We start from the raw sequence: 17,512 nt of genomic DNA, 5'->3' as shown, positions 1-17,512 counted from the left end.
GGTGATCTTATAAAGGTGTATAAAATCATGAGGGGCATAGATAGGGTGAATGCGCTCAGTGTTTTTCCCAGGGTTGGGGAATAAAGAACTAGGGGGCATAGGTTTAAGGTGAGAAGGGAGAGATTTAATAGGAATTTGAGGGGTATCTTTTTTAAACAAAGAACGGTACCTATGTGGAACGAGCTGCCAGAGGAAGTAGTTGAGGGAGGTACAATAGCAACTTTCAAAAGACAGTGGACAGGTACACAGATTGGAAAGGATTAAAAGGTTATGGGCCAAATGCTGGCAAATGGGGCCAGCTTGGATGGGGTATCTTGGTCAGCAAGGACCAGTTGGGCCGAAGGGCCTGTTTCCATGCTGTATGATGCCATGGCTCCATGACTAGAAGGCATGTGTTTCAGGTGAGAGAGGGAAAGTTTAAGGGAGATCAACAGGGAAGGTTTTTTTTCCCACATAGAATGGTGGGTGCCTGGAACAGGCTGCCGGGGGAGGTGGTGGAGGCAGATACAATGGTGGGGTTTAAGAGGCTGTTAGACAGACACATGATCATGCAGGGAATGGAGGAGTATGGATCATGTGCAGGCAGAAGGGATTTAATTTAATTTGGTACTGTGTTTGGTGCAGATATTGTGGGCTGAAGGGCCTGTTCCTGTGTTGTACCGTTCTGTGTTCTATCAGATAAGTGAGGGCTGTGGGGAATGTGCAGAAGAGATGAGGCCTCTTGCAGATCAGCCATGATCACATTGAATGGCAGAGCAGGCCCGAGGGTCTGCTCCTATTGTAGACACAAAAAATTCTGCAGATGCTGGAATCTGGCGCAATACACAAAAAGTGCTGGAGGAACTCAGCAGGTCAGGCAGCATCTATGGAGGGAGATAAACAGTCGACATTTCGGGCCGAGACCCTTCATCAGGACTGGAAAGGAAGAGGGCAGAAGCCAGAATAAGAAGGTGGGGGGAGGGGAAGGACACACACAGACAGGGGACAGGTGAGTTCAGGTGATAGGCTAGTCCAGGTGAGAGGGGGGAGGGTAGGTGGGTGGGGGAGAAGATGTCATAAACTGAGAGGTGATGGGTAGAAGAGGCAAAGGGTTGAAGAAGGAGGAATCCAGTAGAAGAGGGTAATGGACCATGGAATAAAGGATGAAGGAGGGGAGGAGAGGAGATGAGCAGGTCATCGAGGTGGGGGAAGGGAGCCACAGGAGTAAGCGAAGTGGGGGGGGGTTAAAAATTGTGCTCCTATTGTGTTCGGTCGTGAGTATGTTGGCCCTGGGGAAGGCTCTGACATTGGTTCACTTTATCCTTGCTGATTTGGGGAAAGGCGCTTAGAACCATAGAACCATAGAACACTACAGCACAGAAAACAGGCCATTCGGCCCTTCTCGTCTGCGCCGAAACTTTATTCTGCTAGTCCCATTGACCTGCACCCAGTCCATAACCCTCCAGACCTCTCCCATCCATGTATCTATCCAATTTATTCTTAAAACTTAAGAGTGAGCCCGCATTTACCACGTCAGATGGCAGCTCGTTCCACACTCCCACCACTCTCTGAGTGAAGAAGTTCCCCCTAATGTTCCCCCTAAACCTTTTCCCTTTCACCCTAAAGCCATGTCCTCTCGTACTTATCTCTCCTAATCTAGGTGGAAAGAGCCTACTCGCATTTACTCTGTCTATACCCCTCATAATTTTGTAAACCTCTATCAAACCTCCCCTCAAGTCTTCTGCGCTTTGTGGAAAGTCAAACCCTGGCTTTGTGTCTTCTTCTCCAGAGGCCCCAGTGCTCTTCACCAACAAAGGGAAACTTCCGGAAGAAGTCACGGTCAACGAGAATGGGAAGGCCGTGCTCGTTGCCATCGTCTCCAAGGAGCAGGCCAACGTCACCTGGTACAGGCACAAGGAACCGGTGTTGGAGGGGGAGAAGAACGAGCTGAGTAGCGAGTCGAGGGTGCATAGTCTGATCGTCAAGAACGTGCAGAAGGAGGATTCCGGATTCTACGTCTGCCGATCGGCAGACGACAAGATGATTTTCAACGTCAACGTGGCGGGTAAGGGTGGGGGGAGAGGCGATCCAGTGGAGGGATGTGGGGAAGAGGTGCTGGGGGTGTGACCACAGGGAGCCAAAATCAGGACTACCTCAGGGTCCCTGACTGAACTACAAGCTGTCAGTCCTAACCCATTCGCCCTGGTCCCCATGGCCATTGGCTCAGCCCTCCATAGCTTTGGCCGTCTCAGTATCTTTGGAACCTCCCCCCAGCACCACAACCTTCCAGAATCTCTCCTCTCCTCCAATTGCCACTCTTGATCATCCCTGTCTTCCCCCTCCCACCACCGGTGACTGAACCTCCAGCTGCCTGCACCCAAAACATTGGGAATTCTCCCAAAAACTCTCGCCTCTTAGACCTTAAGACTTCTTTGTCCAAGTTTTTGGTCATCGGTCCTAATATCTCCTATTGCAGCTTAGTTCATGGAGTCGTAGAGTCATACAGCACAGAAACAGGCCCTTCAGCCCAAATGGTCCATGCTGACCAAGATGCCCCATCCAAGCTAGTCCCATTTGGCCCATAACCTTCTAAACCTTTCCAATCCATGTACCTGTCCAACTGTCTTTTAAAAGTTATTGTACCTGCTTCAACCACTTCCTTTGGCAGCTCATTCCACATGGAAACCACCTTTTGTGTAATAAAAATTGCTTCTCAAGTTCCTATTAAATCTCTCCCCTCTCAACTTAAGCCTGTGCCCTCTAGTTCTTGATTCTCCAACCCTGGGAAACAGACTGTGTGCATCCACCCTGTCTATGCCCCTCATGATTTTATACACCTCTGTAAGATCACTCCTCAGTCTCCTACGCTCGAAGGAATAAGTCCCATTGTTGACTATTGTTTGATCATAGAACCATAGAATGCTACAGCACAGAAAACAGGCCATTCAGCCCTTCTAGTCTGTGCCAAAACTTTATTCCGCTAGTCCCATTGACCTGCACCCAGTCCATAACCCTCCAGACCTCTCCCGTCCATGTATCTTAAGAGCCTGCATTTACCACGTCAGATGGCAGCCCGTTCCACACTCCCATCACTCTCTGAGTGAAGAAGTTCCCCCTAATGTTCCCCCTAAACCTTTCCCCTTTCACCCTAAAGCCATGTCCTCTCGTACTTATCTCTCCTAATCTAGGTGGAAAGAGCCTACTCGCATTTACTCTGTCTATACCCCTCATAATTTTGTAAACCTCTATCAAATCTCCCCTCATTCCTCTACGTTCCAAAGAATAAAGTCCTAACCTGTTCAATCTTTCCCTGTAACTCAACTCCTGAAGACCCGGCAACATTCTAGTAAATCTCCTCTGCACTCTTTCAATCTTACTGATATCCTTCCTATAGTTAGGTGACCAGAACTGCACACAATACTCCAAATTTGGCCTCACCAATGTCTTAAACAACCTCACCATAACATCCCGACTCCTGTACTCAATACTTTGATTTATGAATGCCAGGATGCCAAAAGCCTTCTTTACAACCCTGTCTACCGCTGACATGCCTCGGGTTATCTTGATCTATTAAAGATGCTACATAAATGCGAGTTGTTGTTTTGTTGTATGGACAATGTTGGAAACACTCAGCAGGTCAGGCAGCACCTATGGAGAGAGGAACGTTTCAGGTTGATGACTATTTGCATAACAGAAAAATGTAGTTGAAGTGGAGCAGGACCATTTCATCAAATCATGTAACTGTTACAATATAGAAGGAGGCCATTCAGCCCATTGAATCTATGCCAGCCCCCAGTGGAGCAATCCCTTCAGTCCCATTCCACCTTTTAATCCCCAAAGCTTGGCAAATTATTCCTTCTCAATAGGGTGGAGAGGGGGCAGAAAAGGTTCATGAGGATGTTGCCGGGACTGGAGGGCTTGGTTTATAAGGAGGGACTGGACAGGCTGGGACTTTTTTCCCTGGAGTGAAGGAGGCTGAGGGGTGACCTTATAGAGGTTTATGAAGGGCATCGATGAGGTGGATGGTAAGTCTTTATCTCAGGGGAGGGGAGTCCAAAGCCAGAGGGCAAAGGTGAGAGGGGAAAGATTTAAAAGGGACCTGAGGGGCAACTTTTTCACGCAGAGGGCGGTGGGTGTGTGGAACGAGCTGCCAGAGGAGGTGGTTGAGGCAGGTACAATAACAACACTTAAAAGACATTTGGACAGGTACATGGATAGGAAAGGTTTAGAGGGATATGGGTCAAATATGGGCAAATGGGACTAGCTCCAATAGACAACTCGGTTGGCATGGACGAGTTGGGCCGAAGGGCCTGTTTCCATGCTGTATGACACTGTGACTCTATCTGTTAATCCGCCACCAAAGTCCTAAAGGTGCCAGTTTATCACTGCATCAGCTCCATCTGTTTCTGTGACCCTTCATCCTGGATACCTGAACGGCTTTAGCTTTGCAACCCAAATGACTTTCTGGGGGAGAGTGCCAGAGCACCATTGGTCTTTTGTGGGAAGGGATGTGGGGGAGAATCACAGGGCAAGAGGCTGCAGAGAGTTGTGGACACAGCCCAGTCTCTCACGCAAACCAGCCTTCTCTCCGTGAACTCAACCCACACTTCCCGCTGCCTCGGGAAAGCAGCCAACATAATCAAAGACACCACCCACCCCGGACATTCTCTTTTCTCCCCCCTCCCATCGGGCAGAAGATACAGAAACTTGAGAACACGTATCACCAGATTTCTGTTCATAAACCCATGAACTGCCTCATCAATCTCTTTACTATTGCGCTATTTATTTTGTAATCTATAGATCGTTATGTCTTTGCACTGTACTGTTGCCACAGAACAACAAATTTCACATCATATGTCAGTGATAATAAATCTGATTCTGATTCTATCCCACTGTTATCAGACTCTTGAACAGACCTCTCATACTAAAGATGAACTCCTGATCTCCCAATCTACCTCATCGTCGCCCTTGCACCTTATTATCTGCCTGCACTGCACATTCTCTGTAACTGTGACACTGTATTCTGCATTCTGTTTTCCTTTTGTACTACCTCGATGTACTTGTGTTCGGAATGATCTGTATGGATGGCAAGCAAACAAAAGTTTTTCACTGTATCTCGGTACATGTGACAATAATAAACCAATTACCAAATGATTCAGGGAGTTTTTTTACACAGAGAGTGGTGGGTGCGTGGAACGCACTGCCAAGGGAGGTGGTGGGGACAGATACATTAGGGACATTTATTAGTCACATGTACATCGAAACACACAGTGAAATGCATCTTTTGCGTAGAATGTTCTGGAGGCAGCCCGCAAGTGTCGCCAACACAGGATGCCCACAACGTCCTAACCTGTACGTCGTTGGAATGTGGGAGGAAACCGGAGCACCCGGAGGAAACCCACACAGACACGGGGAGAATGTACAAACTCCTTACAGGCAGCGGTGGGAATTGAACCCAGGTCTCTGGCATTGTAATAGCGTTATGCTAACTGCTACACTACCGTGCCTGCCCATTTAAGAGACTCTCAGATAGCCACATGAATGATAGAGAAATGGGAGGGAAGGGTTAACATTTGGTATTGGTATTGGTTTATTATTGTCACTTGTACCGAGGTACAGTGAAAAACTTGTCTTACAAACCGATCGTACAGGTCAATTCATTACACAGTGCAGTTACATTGAGTTAGTACAGAGTGCATTGAGGTAGTACAGGTAAAAACAGTAACAGTACAGAGTAAAGTGTCACAGCTACAGAGGAAGTGCAGTGCAATAAGGTGCAAGGTCACAACAAGGTAGATTGTGAGGTCAGAGTCCATTTCATTGTATAAGGGAACCGTTCAATAGTCTTATCACAGTGGGGTAGAAGCTGTCCTTAAGTCTGGTGGTATGTGCCCTCAGGCTCCTGTATCTTCTACCTGATGGAAGGGGAGAGAAGAGAGAATGTCCCGGGTGGGTGGGGTCTTTGATTATGCTGGCTGCTTCACCAAGACAACAAGAGGTAAAGACAGAGTCCAAGGAGGGGAGGCTGATGTCTGTGATACACTGGGCTGTGTCCACAACTCTCTGCAGCTTCTTGCGGTCCTGGGCAGAGCAGTTGCCGTACCAAGCCGTGATACATCCAGATAGGATGCTTTCTGTGGTGCATTGGTAAAAGTTGGTGAGAGTCAAAGGGGACAAACCAAATTTCTTCAGCCTCCTGAGGAAGTAGAGGTGTTGGTGAGCTTTCTTGGCCGTGGCATCTACGTGATTTGACCAGGACAGGCTGTTGGTGATGTTCACTCCCAGGAACTTGAAGCTCTCAACCCTTTTGACCTCAGCACCATTGATGTAGACATGTGCATGTACACTGCCCCCTTTCCTGAAGTCAATGACCAGCTCTTTTGTTTTGTTGACATTGAGGGAAAGGTTGTTGTCATGACACCATTCCACTAAGCTCTCTATCTCCTTCCTGTACTCCGACTCATCGCTGTTTGAGGTACGGCCTACAACGGTGGTATCATCTGCAAACTTGTTAGAGCAGTTAAAGCAGAATCTGGCCACACAGTCGTGAGTGTATAGGGAGTAGAGTAGAGGGCTGAGGACGCAGCCTTGTGGAAGGAAGGGTTAGATAGATCTTAGAGCAGGATAAGATGTCGGCACAACATTGTGGGCTGAATGGCCTGGACTGTGCTGGAATGTTCTGAGTCCCTACCCTGCCAGAAGGGATTTAATGATGACCTGGGTCTTTGCAGAGCTCCCGCTGCTGTTTGTGCTGAGGCTGGAGGACCTGTGTGTGCAGCGAGATGGTACGGTCACCCTGTGGTGTGAGCTGAGCAAGGCCAAAGGTGACGTAGTGTGGCTGAAGGACGGCGAGGAGGTGGAGCCCAGCCGGAGGCACATCATCCGGGCCGAGGGGCGCCTGCGGTCCTTGACCCTGACCAAGGTGGCCCTGGAGGATGAGGGGGAGTACGCCTGCGAGTCCAAGGATGACAGGACGGCAGCGCGAGTGTCTGTCAACGGTCAGTGGTGATGTCTCGGCCTATGTGTTACCGCCAGGACCCCCAGAACTTCTCCCTCACCTCCTCCTGTCTCTGCTCAACCACTGGTCCGAGTCTCCCTCGATCCATTCACCCATCCCTCCCCTCACTCCCCCGGTCTCATCCCCCCACTGTCCCCATCCTTCCCCCCCACCCCTCAGCTCTTGCCCCACCCCTAAACCACCCACTCATCTCCCTGCTCCCACCCCTGGTGCTTTTGATCTACCTCCTGGGTCACAGCCTGGCTCCTACCACATCCCCTTCACCCATCTCCCACCCCTGGGTCCCATTGACCCATCTTCCACCCCTGGGTCCCATTGACCCATCTTCCACCCCTGGGTCCCATTGACCCATCCTGGGTCCCAATGACCCATCTCCCTGCTTCCACCCCTGGTGCCTTTGATCCACCTCCTGGGTCACACCCTGGCTCCCACCACATCCCATTGACACATCTTCCACCCCTGGGTCCCATTGACCCATCTCCCAGCTCCCACCCCTGGGTCCCATTGACCCATCTCCCAGCTCCCACCCCTGGGTCCCATTGACCCATCTCCCAGCTCCCACCCCTGGGTCCCATTGACCCATTCAACTCCCACCCCTGGGACCCAGTCACCCATCACCCCATGCACCCACTGGCTCCAGCTCTGATACCTAAAAAAAGAAAACTTTTGTGGTTCTAAATCAGATCCTCTCGTGATGTTTCCACCATCTCCCTCCCTCCCTCCCTATTCCCGGGAACCCCCTCTGGCCCAACAACAGCCTACGTTCCCATTACCTATCACTCCATTATTGTGGGCCATCCCTGACTCAGGAATCCCCTCTCTAACCCTCTTCCCTGCTCACTGACCAACCGTCCGGCCATTCCACCTGGGGCGATCGGTGTCTGTCAGTGTCGGCTCACGCAGAGGTCTTGCGGTCACTGACCCGAAGGGTCTTCCTCTGGTTTCAGTTCCACGGGTGGTGGAGTTCATCTCCGACCTCCACAACATCACGGTGCTGGAGGGAGAGGAGGCCAAGTTCAAGTGCATGGTATCGCCCGAGGACGTGCAGCTGGTGTGGAGGGTGAACAGTTCCGAGGTCCCACCGGACAGCGACACGTACCTGGTCTCACAGAACGGGCTGTGCCACACGCTGTTGATACGTGACTGTCGGGCAGGTGAGGTGACCAGAGTCACAGCGGAGGCCGAGGGCATCATCTCCAGGGCCAACCTTCAGGTGCAAGGTAGGACACTGGAATCACTGATGGGGGGTGGGGAGCACTTCTAAACTAACACACTGTCACCGAGACCCACTGGCTTATAGATTCCTGAGTCACACAGCACGGAAACAGGCCCTTTGGCCCAACCGGTCCATGCCGACCAAGTTGTCTACCTAAGCTAATCCCATCTGGCCCCCATCGCTCCAAACTTTTCCTATCCATGTACCTGTCCAAGTGTCTTTTAAAAGTTGTTAATGTACCTGCCTCAACCACTTCCTCTGGCAGCTCGTTCCATATACGGACCTCCCTCTGTGTGGAAAAACTTGCCCCTCACGTCCCTTTTAAATCTCACTTGAAACCAGGGTCCATAATATGCACGGATGTTTAATGGACTAGTGGGAGATGGCTCTGTGTTCATAAAACATAGAACAGTACAGGGACAGGCCCTTTGGCCCACAATCTTGTGCTGAACTAATTAAGCTAATAACACCAAATTAAACTAATCCCTTCTGCCTACACAAGGTCCATACCCCTCCATCCTCTGCCTAAGAGTTTCTTAAACACCTCTATCGTATCTGCCTCCACCACCACCCCTGGCAGCACATCCCAGGCACCCACTGCACATCTGCTTTGAACTTACCCCCTCTCACCTTAAATTCATGCCCTCTAGTATAAAACATTTTGAACTTGGGAAAAGGATCCCGGCTGTCTACTCTCTCTGTGGATCTCATCATTTTATAAACTTCTATCAGGTCTCCCCTCAGTCTCCGACGCTGAAAACAGCCCGAGTTTGTCCGACTTCACAGTCACACGGCACAGAAACAGGCCCTTTGGCCCATCATATCCATGCTGACCATTGGATTGGATTGAGGGCTTGTGGATTAGAACCTGATTCTTGATGATCCTCCCACAGCCTGGATCATACAGCACAGAAACAGGCCCTTCAGCCCAACCGGTCCATGCTGACCAAGATGCCCATCTAAGCTCGTCCCATCTGCCCGCGTTTGGCCCGAAACCACCTAAACCTTCCAATCCATTCCCCTGTCCACACGTTGTTATTGTCCCTAGCTCAACCACCTCCTCTGGCAGCTCGTTCCATATATGGATCACCCTCTGTGTGCTTAAAAAAATAAAGTTGCCCCTCAGGTTCCAATTAAATCTCTCCCCTCTCACCTTAAACCTATACCCTCTAGTTCTTGATTCTTCAACCCTGGGAAAAAGACTGAGTGCATTCACCCTGTCTACACCCCCCATGATTTTATACACCTCTATAAGATCCCCCCTCAGTCTCCTACGCTCCAAGGAGTAAGGTCCTAGCCTGTCTGTAAAGTGGTGCCCATCAAACGTTGTGGAGCCTGGAGGGTTACAATGAGGTATGGCCCACTTAACTTCTGGGAGTTGGGGGGGCGCGGTAATGAGACACAGAGGGAGGGAGAGTGTTCATGTCCATGCCGATCTCTCTGCAGAGGCCCAGATCCTGTTCACTAAGAAGATGGTGAACGTGGTGGTGGAGGAGTTCCAGGACGCCACTTTCGAGGTGGAGGTGAGCTGCGAGACGGCCGAGGTCCAGTGGATCAAGCAAGGAGTGGTCATCCAGGCTGGACACAGGTTCCTGCTCCAGCGGGAAGGCAGGCTCAGGAGGCTGACCGTGCTCGGAGCCACTGTCGGTGACCGGGGGAACTACCGCTGTGAGACACTGCACGACAGGACGCAGAGCAAGCTCAGCGTGGAGCGTAAGTGCCGCTATCCTCAGCAAAGAGCAGCGGGCTGGCTCGTACGTCCCTGTCCTGGGAGTGTGTGATGGGGCAGTGTAGAAGGAGCTTCACCCTGTGTCTGAGCCCGGGAGTGTGCGACGGGACGGTGCAGAGGGAGCTTCACTCTGTGTCTGACCCCAGGAGCGTGTGATGGGATAGTGTAGTTTACCCATCCTTACCACAGAGCAGAACTTGCTGAAGTTGTGGGTGCTGCTGAGGACAGGACTGGTGTTTGAGGGACAGAGACAGACTCCGAGACTGACAACAGGGATGAGACGCACATCTGCATGAACCAGGGCCCCAGTGGGAAGGAGGGAGGAGCTGTGGGCCTTGGATGGGATTAACTTGCTCCCAATTTTTCCTTGGATCTAGCTCGGAGAATTAGCCTGAGGAAGTCCCTGGTGGACATGGAGATCTTTGAGAAGGAGGCTGTCACATTCCAAGTGGAGTTGTCCCACCCGGATGTTGAGGGGGTGTGGATCAAAGACGGAATCCGTGTGAAGCCATGCCCCAACCAACGGATCAGTGTGACGGGGAAGTACCACAGTCTCACGCTGTCCGATCTCACGCTTGAGGACACGGGAACCATCGTGTTCCAGAGCGACAGCATCCGGTGCTCAGCAAGGCTCACTGTTCGAGGTAACGTTCACTGCCGACCCTGCCCCGTGTCCCGACTGCCGACCCTGCCCCGTGTCCCGACTGCCGACCCTGCCCCGTGTCCCGACTGCTGACCCTGCCCCAGGTCCCGACTGCCGACCCTGCCCCGTGTCCTGACTTCTGACCACCCACCGCCCCGTGTCTCAACCTGCTCAGGGTTCTCACAAAGCAACTTAACACAGAACAGTACAGCACAGGAACAGGCCCTTCAGCCCACCATGTCTGTACTGGCCATTGTGCCAATCTAACCAATCCCATCTGCCTGCACATGATCCATATCCCTCCATTTCTGGCCCAGTCATGGGCCTATCTAAATGCCCCTTAAACATTGCTATTGTACTGTATCAGCTCCCACCACCTCCCCTGACAGCCCGTTCCAGGCACCTACCGTTCTCTGTGTAAGAAAACTTGCCCCGAAAATCTCCTTTCACCCTCTCACCTTCAAGCTATGTATTCGACATTTCCACCCTGGGATAAACTCTGACTGTCTACTCTGTCTATGCCTCTCATAACTTTATAAACCTCTATCAGGTTTCCCCTCAGTCTCCGACAGCCCAGAGAAAAATGGCTGGCACTGTAATGTAGCGGTTAGCGTAATGTTATTACAGCTTCAGTGACCCGGGTTCAATTCTGCCCACTGTCTGCAAGCAGTTTGTACGTTCTCCCAGTGTACCTGCATAGGTTTCCTCCGGGTGCTCCGGTTTCCTCCAACATTCCAAAGACGTACGGGTTAGGAAGTTGTGGGCGTGCTATGTTGGTGCCGGAAGCGTGGCGACACTTGCGGGCTGCCCCCAGAACACTCTATGCAAAAGGTGCATTTCACTGTGTGCTTTGATGTACATGTGACTAATAAAGAAATCTTATGAAAAAACAGCCCAGGTTTGTCCAACCTCACGATACACTTTGTTTGTGTGATGTCGCTGGATGGAGATAGAGCACAGAGTTCTCCTCACACTACACTCCACCATCCCATCCAACAAGGTCCCCGCTCACCCTGCCCTGTTTTGGGTCTGTTTCAGAGCCCCCCGTGACCTTCCTGAAGCACCTGAAGGATCTACAGGTTCCCGAAACCACCATCGTCACCTTGGAGTGTGAACTGTCCCGTCCTAACGTGGAGGTCAGATGGTATAAGGTAGGTAGAACCTACTTTAGGGTTCACCAACTGCCCCGTGGCCTTGGGCAGAAAGGAAAACTAAGAGCAGGAATAGGCCACTCGGCCCCTCAAACCTGACCCATCATGGCTGATCTGCTCCTTCGCTGTGCCAGATCCCCACAGACTGCAGTACACTGATCTTTCAAAAATGTATCTACCACTTCAGCTGTAGAAGATGTTAGTGAGACCACACTTGAAGCATTGTGTGCAGTTATAGAGTTATACAGCACTGAAACGGGCCCTTCGGCCCAACTGGTCCATGCTGACCAAGATGCCCCATCCATGCTAGTCCCATTTGCCCACATTTGGCCCATATCCCTCTCAACCATTCCTATCCATGTACCTGTCCAAATGTCTTTTAAAAGTTGTTATTATACCTGCCTCAAGCACTTCCTCTGGCAGCTCATTCCACATATCCACAAAAAAAAGTTGCCCCTCAAATTCCTATTAAATCTCTCCCCTCTCACCTTAAACCTATGCCCTTTAGTTCTTGATTCCCCCACTATGGGAACAAAACTGAGTGCATTCACCCTACCTATGCCCTTCGTGATTTTATACACCTCTGTAAGATCACCTCTCAGTCTCCTACATTCTAAGGAATGAAGTCCTAGTCTGTCCAACCTCTTCCTATAAATCAGTCCCTCAAGTCCTGGAAACATCTTTGTAAATGTTTTCTGCGGTCTTTCCAGTTTAATAACACCTCTACTGTAGCAGGGTGACCTAGACATAGGAGGGATGTGATTAAGCTCAAGAGGGTGCAGAAGAAGTTCACGAGGATGTTACCGGGACTGGAGAGCTTGAGTTATAAGGAGAGACTGGATAGGCCGGGACTGTTTCCCTGGAGTGAAGGAGGCTGAGGGGTGACCTTATCGAGGTTTGTAAAATCATGAGGGGTGTAGATAGTCACAGTTTTTTTTCCCAGGGTAGAGGAATCTAAAACTAGAGGGCATAGTTTTAAGGTAAGAGGGGAAAGATTTAAAGGAGATCTTGAGGGTCATGTTTTTCACGCAGAGGGTGGTGGGTGTGTGGAACGAGCTGCCAGAGGAAGTGGTAGAGATGGGTGCAATTGCAATGTTTAAACGACATTTGTACAGGTACATGGGTAGGAGGGATATCAACCAAATGCAGGTAAATGGGACGAGCTGAGATAGGCACCTTGGTCGGCATGGACGAGTTGGGCCGAAGGGCCTGTTTCCGTGCAGTATGACTCTATAATCCAATTGGAGTTTCTCATTGGGTACAGCGGGAGAGCTTTCAGGAGCGCTGGCTGTTGGATGTGACGTGGGCCACACTGCGTTACAGGAGAACGGGAAAGGTCCAACAGTCACAAGAGATTCTGCAGATGCTGGAAATCTGGAGCAACGAACACAAAGTGCTGGAGGAACTCTGCGGGTCGGGCAGCGTCCATGGAGGGAAATGAACAGTCGGCGTTTTGGCCCGAGATCCTTCATCAGGACTCAAATGTCCTGCTGAGTTCCTCCAGCATTTTGGGTCCAACAGCCACTGTTTCGAAGGAAGTAAAGCCAGTGTCCTGGGGACCGATATTTGTCATACCAACAGATGGGATCCTGCTGTGCGTTGCAAGGGTCCTGTCCATTATGGTTGCTGGGTTTCCTACATTAGTGAGAACCTCGATGAATGGGAATTTGTGAAGTCTCAAAGATGCTACGAAAATGTTGTATTTTTCTGTATCAGAAAGGGGGATAGTGGCCCTGCCAGATTGATGTGCGGGTTAAAGGGTTAACTTGTAAGGACAGATAACACAAACTTTGTTTACGTACCCTTGAGATTAGGAGATTTATCCAACGTACAATGTGTTCTTTCATTATCTAGTCCATGCTGTCATGTTGTGGGAGTGTGTGATGGGACGGTGTAGAGGGAGCTTCACTCTGTGTCTGACCCCGGGAGTGTGTGATGGGACGGTGTAGAGGGAGCTTCACTCTGTGTCTGACCCCGGAAGTGTGTGATGGGACGGTGTGGAGGGAGCTTCACCCTGTGTCTGACCCTGGGAGTGTGTGATGGGACGGTGTGGAGGGAGCTTCACTCTGTGTCTGACCCCGGGAGTGTGTGATGGGACGGTGGAGAGGGAGCTTCACCCTGTGTCTGACCCTGGGAGTGTGTGATGGGACGGTGTGGAGGGAGCTTCACCCTGTGTCTGACCCTGGGAGTGTGTGATGGGACGGTGTGGAGGGAGCTTCACTCTGTGTCTGACCCCGGGAGTGTGTGATGGGATGGTGATAATCCGATACCCCTCAGTATGGTAGCGCAGTGCTAGTCGGTATTCCGGACTATTGAATGGTACTCCAATTAATTCCCAAACACACTTCCATTTCATTTTCTTTACATACCACATGGTAGTATAATAAATTTTCCAGTGAATCCACTGGGTTACAATGGAGCAGGAAACACAAGCATAGCAGATCCCTGCTCTAACTGCAAACCCACCCACATTCCCGAATCCCGGAGTTCTGGACCCTGGCCCCTACACTCCACTTTCACTCAGACTGCTGGCTCACATTCTGGACCAATGAGTGTGCCAGATACCAGAGCATCAGGACTTCTGACCAATCAGATGCCGGAATATCAGAATTTTACTGTGATTGTTGATTGTTCCTGCAACAGGATGACTTGGAGATCAAACCCAACAAAAGTATCCGGATTTATTCCATGGGGAGGAAGCGGGTTGTCCAGCTGGGGAGATGCGGAGTGGAAGAATCTGGAATTTACACCTGTGATGCTGGTGATAACAAAACCTCCGCCAAGCTGGAAGTTTATGGTAAGTTTGGTCTTGTCTTCACTGGTTTAGAAGGAACGTATGATTGGATATGTTGTGACTGAGTCACTGAGTCAACAGAGACAGTGATGTCGGTGGATGTGTATTTCACAAAGACGGTCGGAAAGCTACTGAGGACAGAGAGCCCAAACACCCAAAGGTCGTGTTGTGACGGCAAACTCTCCGGGTAAATATCCCAATTATTGGCAGACAGATCAAGTACGCCTATTGTCATGTTTGATGTGATGGGGTGGAAGCTTCCTTGATGCCTATCACAAAATAACTTAGCTGAAGGCGTCTGCTGCCTGGTTTGGTGTTGGCCATTTAACATATCCCCATTGTCTTACATTTGTCTGATGCATACAAGGACGTCTCGTGGTCATGTCAGTTCACAAACCACATCTCTTGAGCAACACACAATCTGCTGGAGGAACTCAATGGGTCAGGCAGCATCTTGGAGGGAAATGGACAGTCGACCCAAAACATCGGCTGTCCATCTCCCTCCACAGATGCTGCCCGACCCGCTGAGTTCCTTCAGCAGATTGTGTGTTGCTCCAGATTCCAGCATCTGCAGTCTCTTGTATCTCCTTATCTCTTGAGCAGCAAGACCCCTGCCATGGACCAGTGGTCTGTAGAATTGGAATAGGTTTATTATTGCCACTTGTTCCAAGGTACAGTGAAAATCTGGTCTTGTACACCATTCGTACAGATCAATTCATTACACAGTGCATTGAGGTAGTACAAGGGAAAACAATAACAGAATGCAGAATAAAGTGTTACAGTTACAGAGAGAGTGCAGTGCAGGCAGACAATAAGGTGCAAGGTCATAACAAGGTAGATTGTGAGGGCAAGAGTCCATCTTATTGTACTAGGGAACTGTTCAATAGTCTTATAACAGCAGGATAGAAGCTGTCCTTGAGCCCAGTGGTACGTGCTTTCAGGCTTTTGTACCTTCTGCCCAATGGGAGGGGGTGGGGTGAGAATGTTTGCTGCTTTATTGGGGCAGCAGGAAGTGTAGACAGAGTCCATGGAGGGGAGGCTGGTTTCCGTGATGCGCTGAGCTGTGTCCACAACTCTCTGCAGTTTCTTGCGGTCCCGGGCAGAGCAGTTGCCGTACCAAGCCGTGATGCATCCGGATAGGATGCTTTCTATGGTGCATCGATAAAAATTGGTGAGGGTCAATGGGGAACGTACCAAATTTCTTTAGCTTCCTGAGGAAGTAAGGCACTGGTGAGCTTTCTTGGCAGTGTCATCTATGTGGTTGGACCAGGACAGGCTATTGGTGATGTTTCTCCCTAGGAACTTGAAGCCCTCAACCACCTCCACCTCAGCACCATTGATCTAAACAGGAGGGTATGCATCTTGCACCCCCCCCACCCCCCCCAACGCCTGCCACTTCCGGAAGTTGATGATCAGCTCTTTTGTTTTGCTGACCATCTGAGCTCCTCAATTTGTTTCCTTCTATCGGATCCCCCCTCAGCCTCCTCTGCTCCAAGGGAAAACAAATCTCATGCCTCAGCCTCATGACTGAAACGTTCCATCCCAGGTAACCTCCTGGGGAATCTCCTCTGCAACCTCTCCAGTGCGGTCACCTCCTCCTGGGGTCTGGTGACCACAACTGCACACAGTGCTCCAGCTACAAACTTTAATGGCTTATTTCCTCCTGACACAATAGGAGGCCATTCAGCCCATTGTACTTGTGCTAGCTTTCAGAGCACACCCATCGGTCTCATTCCCCCAATTTCTCCTCCTGTCGAAGCATTTGATTGGCTGTGGAGGTCTGACGGTGTGAAAGGTGCTACATCAGCGCAGCTGAGATTGGGATATTGCAAAGGTGGTGCCTGGTTCATTCTCTTCCACTTCTGAGCCCAATGCTGTGGGGAGAGGAGTGGCCCATGGACAGTAATCCCAGGGGTTGTACCTTCCCTCTCTTGGATGGAGTGGTCGGGACTATCAGCAGCAAGACTGTGCGGAGTGAAGGCCAACAGGTCCTGCGTCTTGGGGCCGTTGGCTCCTCTGGAATGTTCTACAGCCAGTTGGTGCACCATGCAACCATGGTTTATTCCCTCCCCTATCGCCACTGGGAACAGCACTGGTCTGGGGAGGTTGATTGATGGTCGTAGATACAACAACTTGCCTTTCGATGATACTAGGCTTGGTGACAGTGTGGGCGGAGGGGCTTCAGTGGGATATGGACAGGCTAAGTGAATGGGCAAGGACATGACAGGTGGAATACAGCGTGGCAAAGTGTGAGGTCATCCTTACAGTAGAAAGGCAGAACATTTTTTCAGATGGTGAAAGAGTGAAAGGAGACACAAGAGACTGCAGATACAGGAATTTGGAGCAAAAGACAAGCTGCTGGAGGAACTCAGCGGGTCAGGCCGCATCTGTGGGGTGAAAGGGACAGATGACGTTTCGGGTCGAGACCCTTCATCTGGACTGGTTGTTGAGAGTTAGCTGGGGGCCCTCATACATGAATCACTGAAAGTTAATTCGCAGGGTTAGAAGGCAAATCTCCCTGCCCTGAACTGAAATATTAACGTTTGTTCCTCTCTCCACAGCTGCTGCCTGACCGGCTGAGTATTTCCAGCATTCTCTGCTTTTATATTCAGTAAATTGTACGTTGGCTTTATTGCAAGAGGATTTGAATTTAGGAGTAAAGATATCTCGCTCCAGTTACGTGCGGCCCTGGTGAGACGACATTGGAAGGTGCAGGACAGGTCTGGTCAGGGATGACAGAGGAGGTTCAGCGGATTGATTCCAGGGATGGTGGGTGTGTCATTTAGAGTCATACAGCACGGAAACAGGCCCTTTGGCCCTACTGGTCCATGCTGACCAAGATGTCCATTCAAGCCAGTCCCATTTGCCCGCGTTTGGCCCGTATCCCTCTAAACCTTTCCTATCCATGTACCTGTCCAAATGTCTTTAAATGTTGTTATGTACCTGCCTCGGCTACTTTCTCTGGCAACGGACTACTCTCTG

At 50.5% G+C, this 17,512-nt stretch overlaps 1 protein-coding gene across 1 annotated transcript in view; it reads left to right on the top strand.

Moving 5' to 3' along the window:
* Positions 1–17,512, top strand: part of LOC127575050 (obscurin-like protein 1) — a 105,326-nt gene that overhangs the window by 75,323 nt on the left and 12,491 nt on the right. The window contains 5 exon segments of the mRNA XM_052024681.1: positions 7,945–8,217; positions 9,660–9,926; positions 10,320–10,586; positions 11,624–11,736; positions 14,380–14,533. Coding sequence (XP_051880641.1) covers positions 7,945–8,217; positions 9,660–9,926; positions 10,320–10,586; positions 11,624–11,736; positions 14,380–14,533 — 1,074 coding nt within the window.

Source organism: Pristis pectinata, chromosome 1, assembly GCF_009764475.1.
Source record: "Pristis pectinata isolate sPriPec2 chromosome 1, sPriPec2.1.pri, whole genome shotgun sequence".
NCBI lineage: Eukaryota > Metazoa > Chordata > Chondrichthyes > Rhinopristiformes > Pristidae > Pristis > Pristis pectinata.
This window is presented reverse-complemented; position numbering and strand designations above follow the sequence as displayed.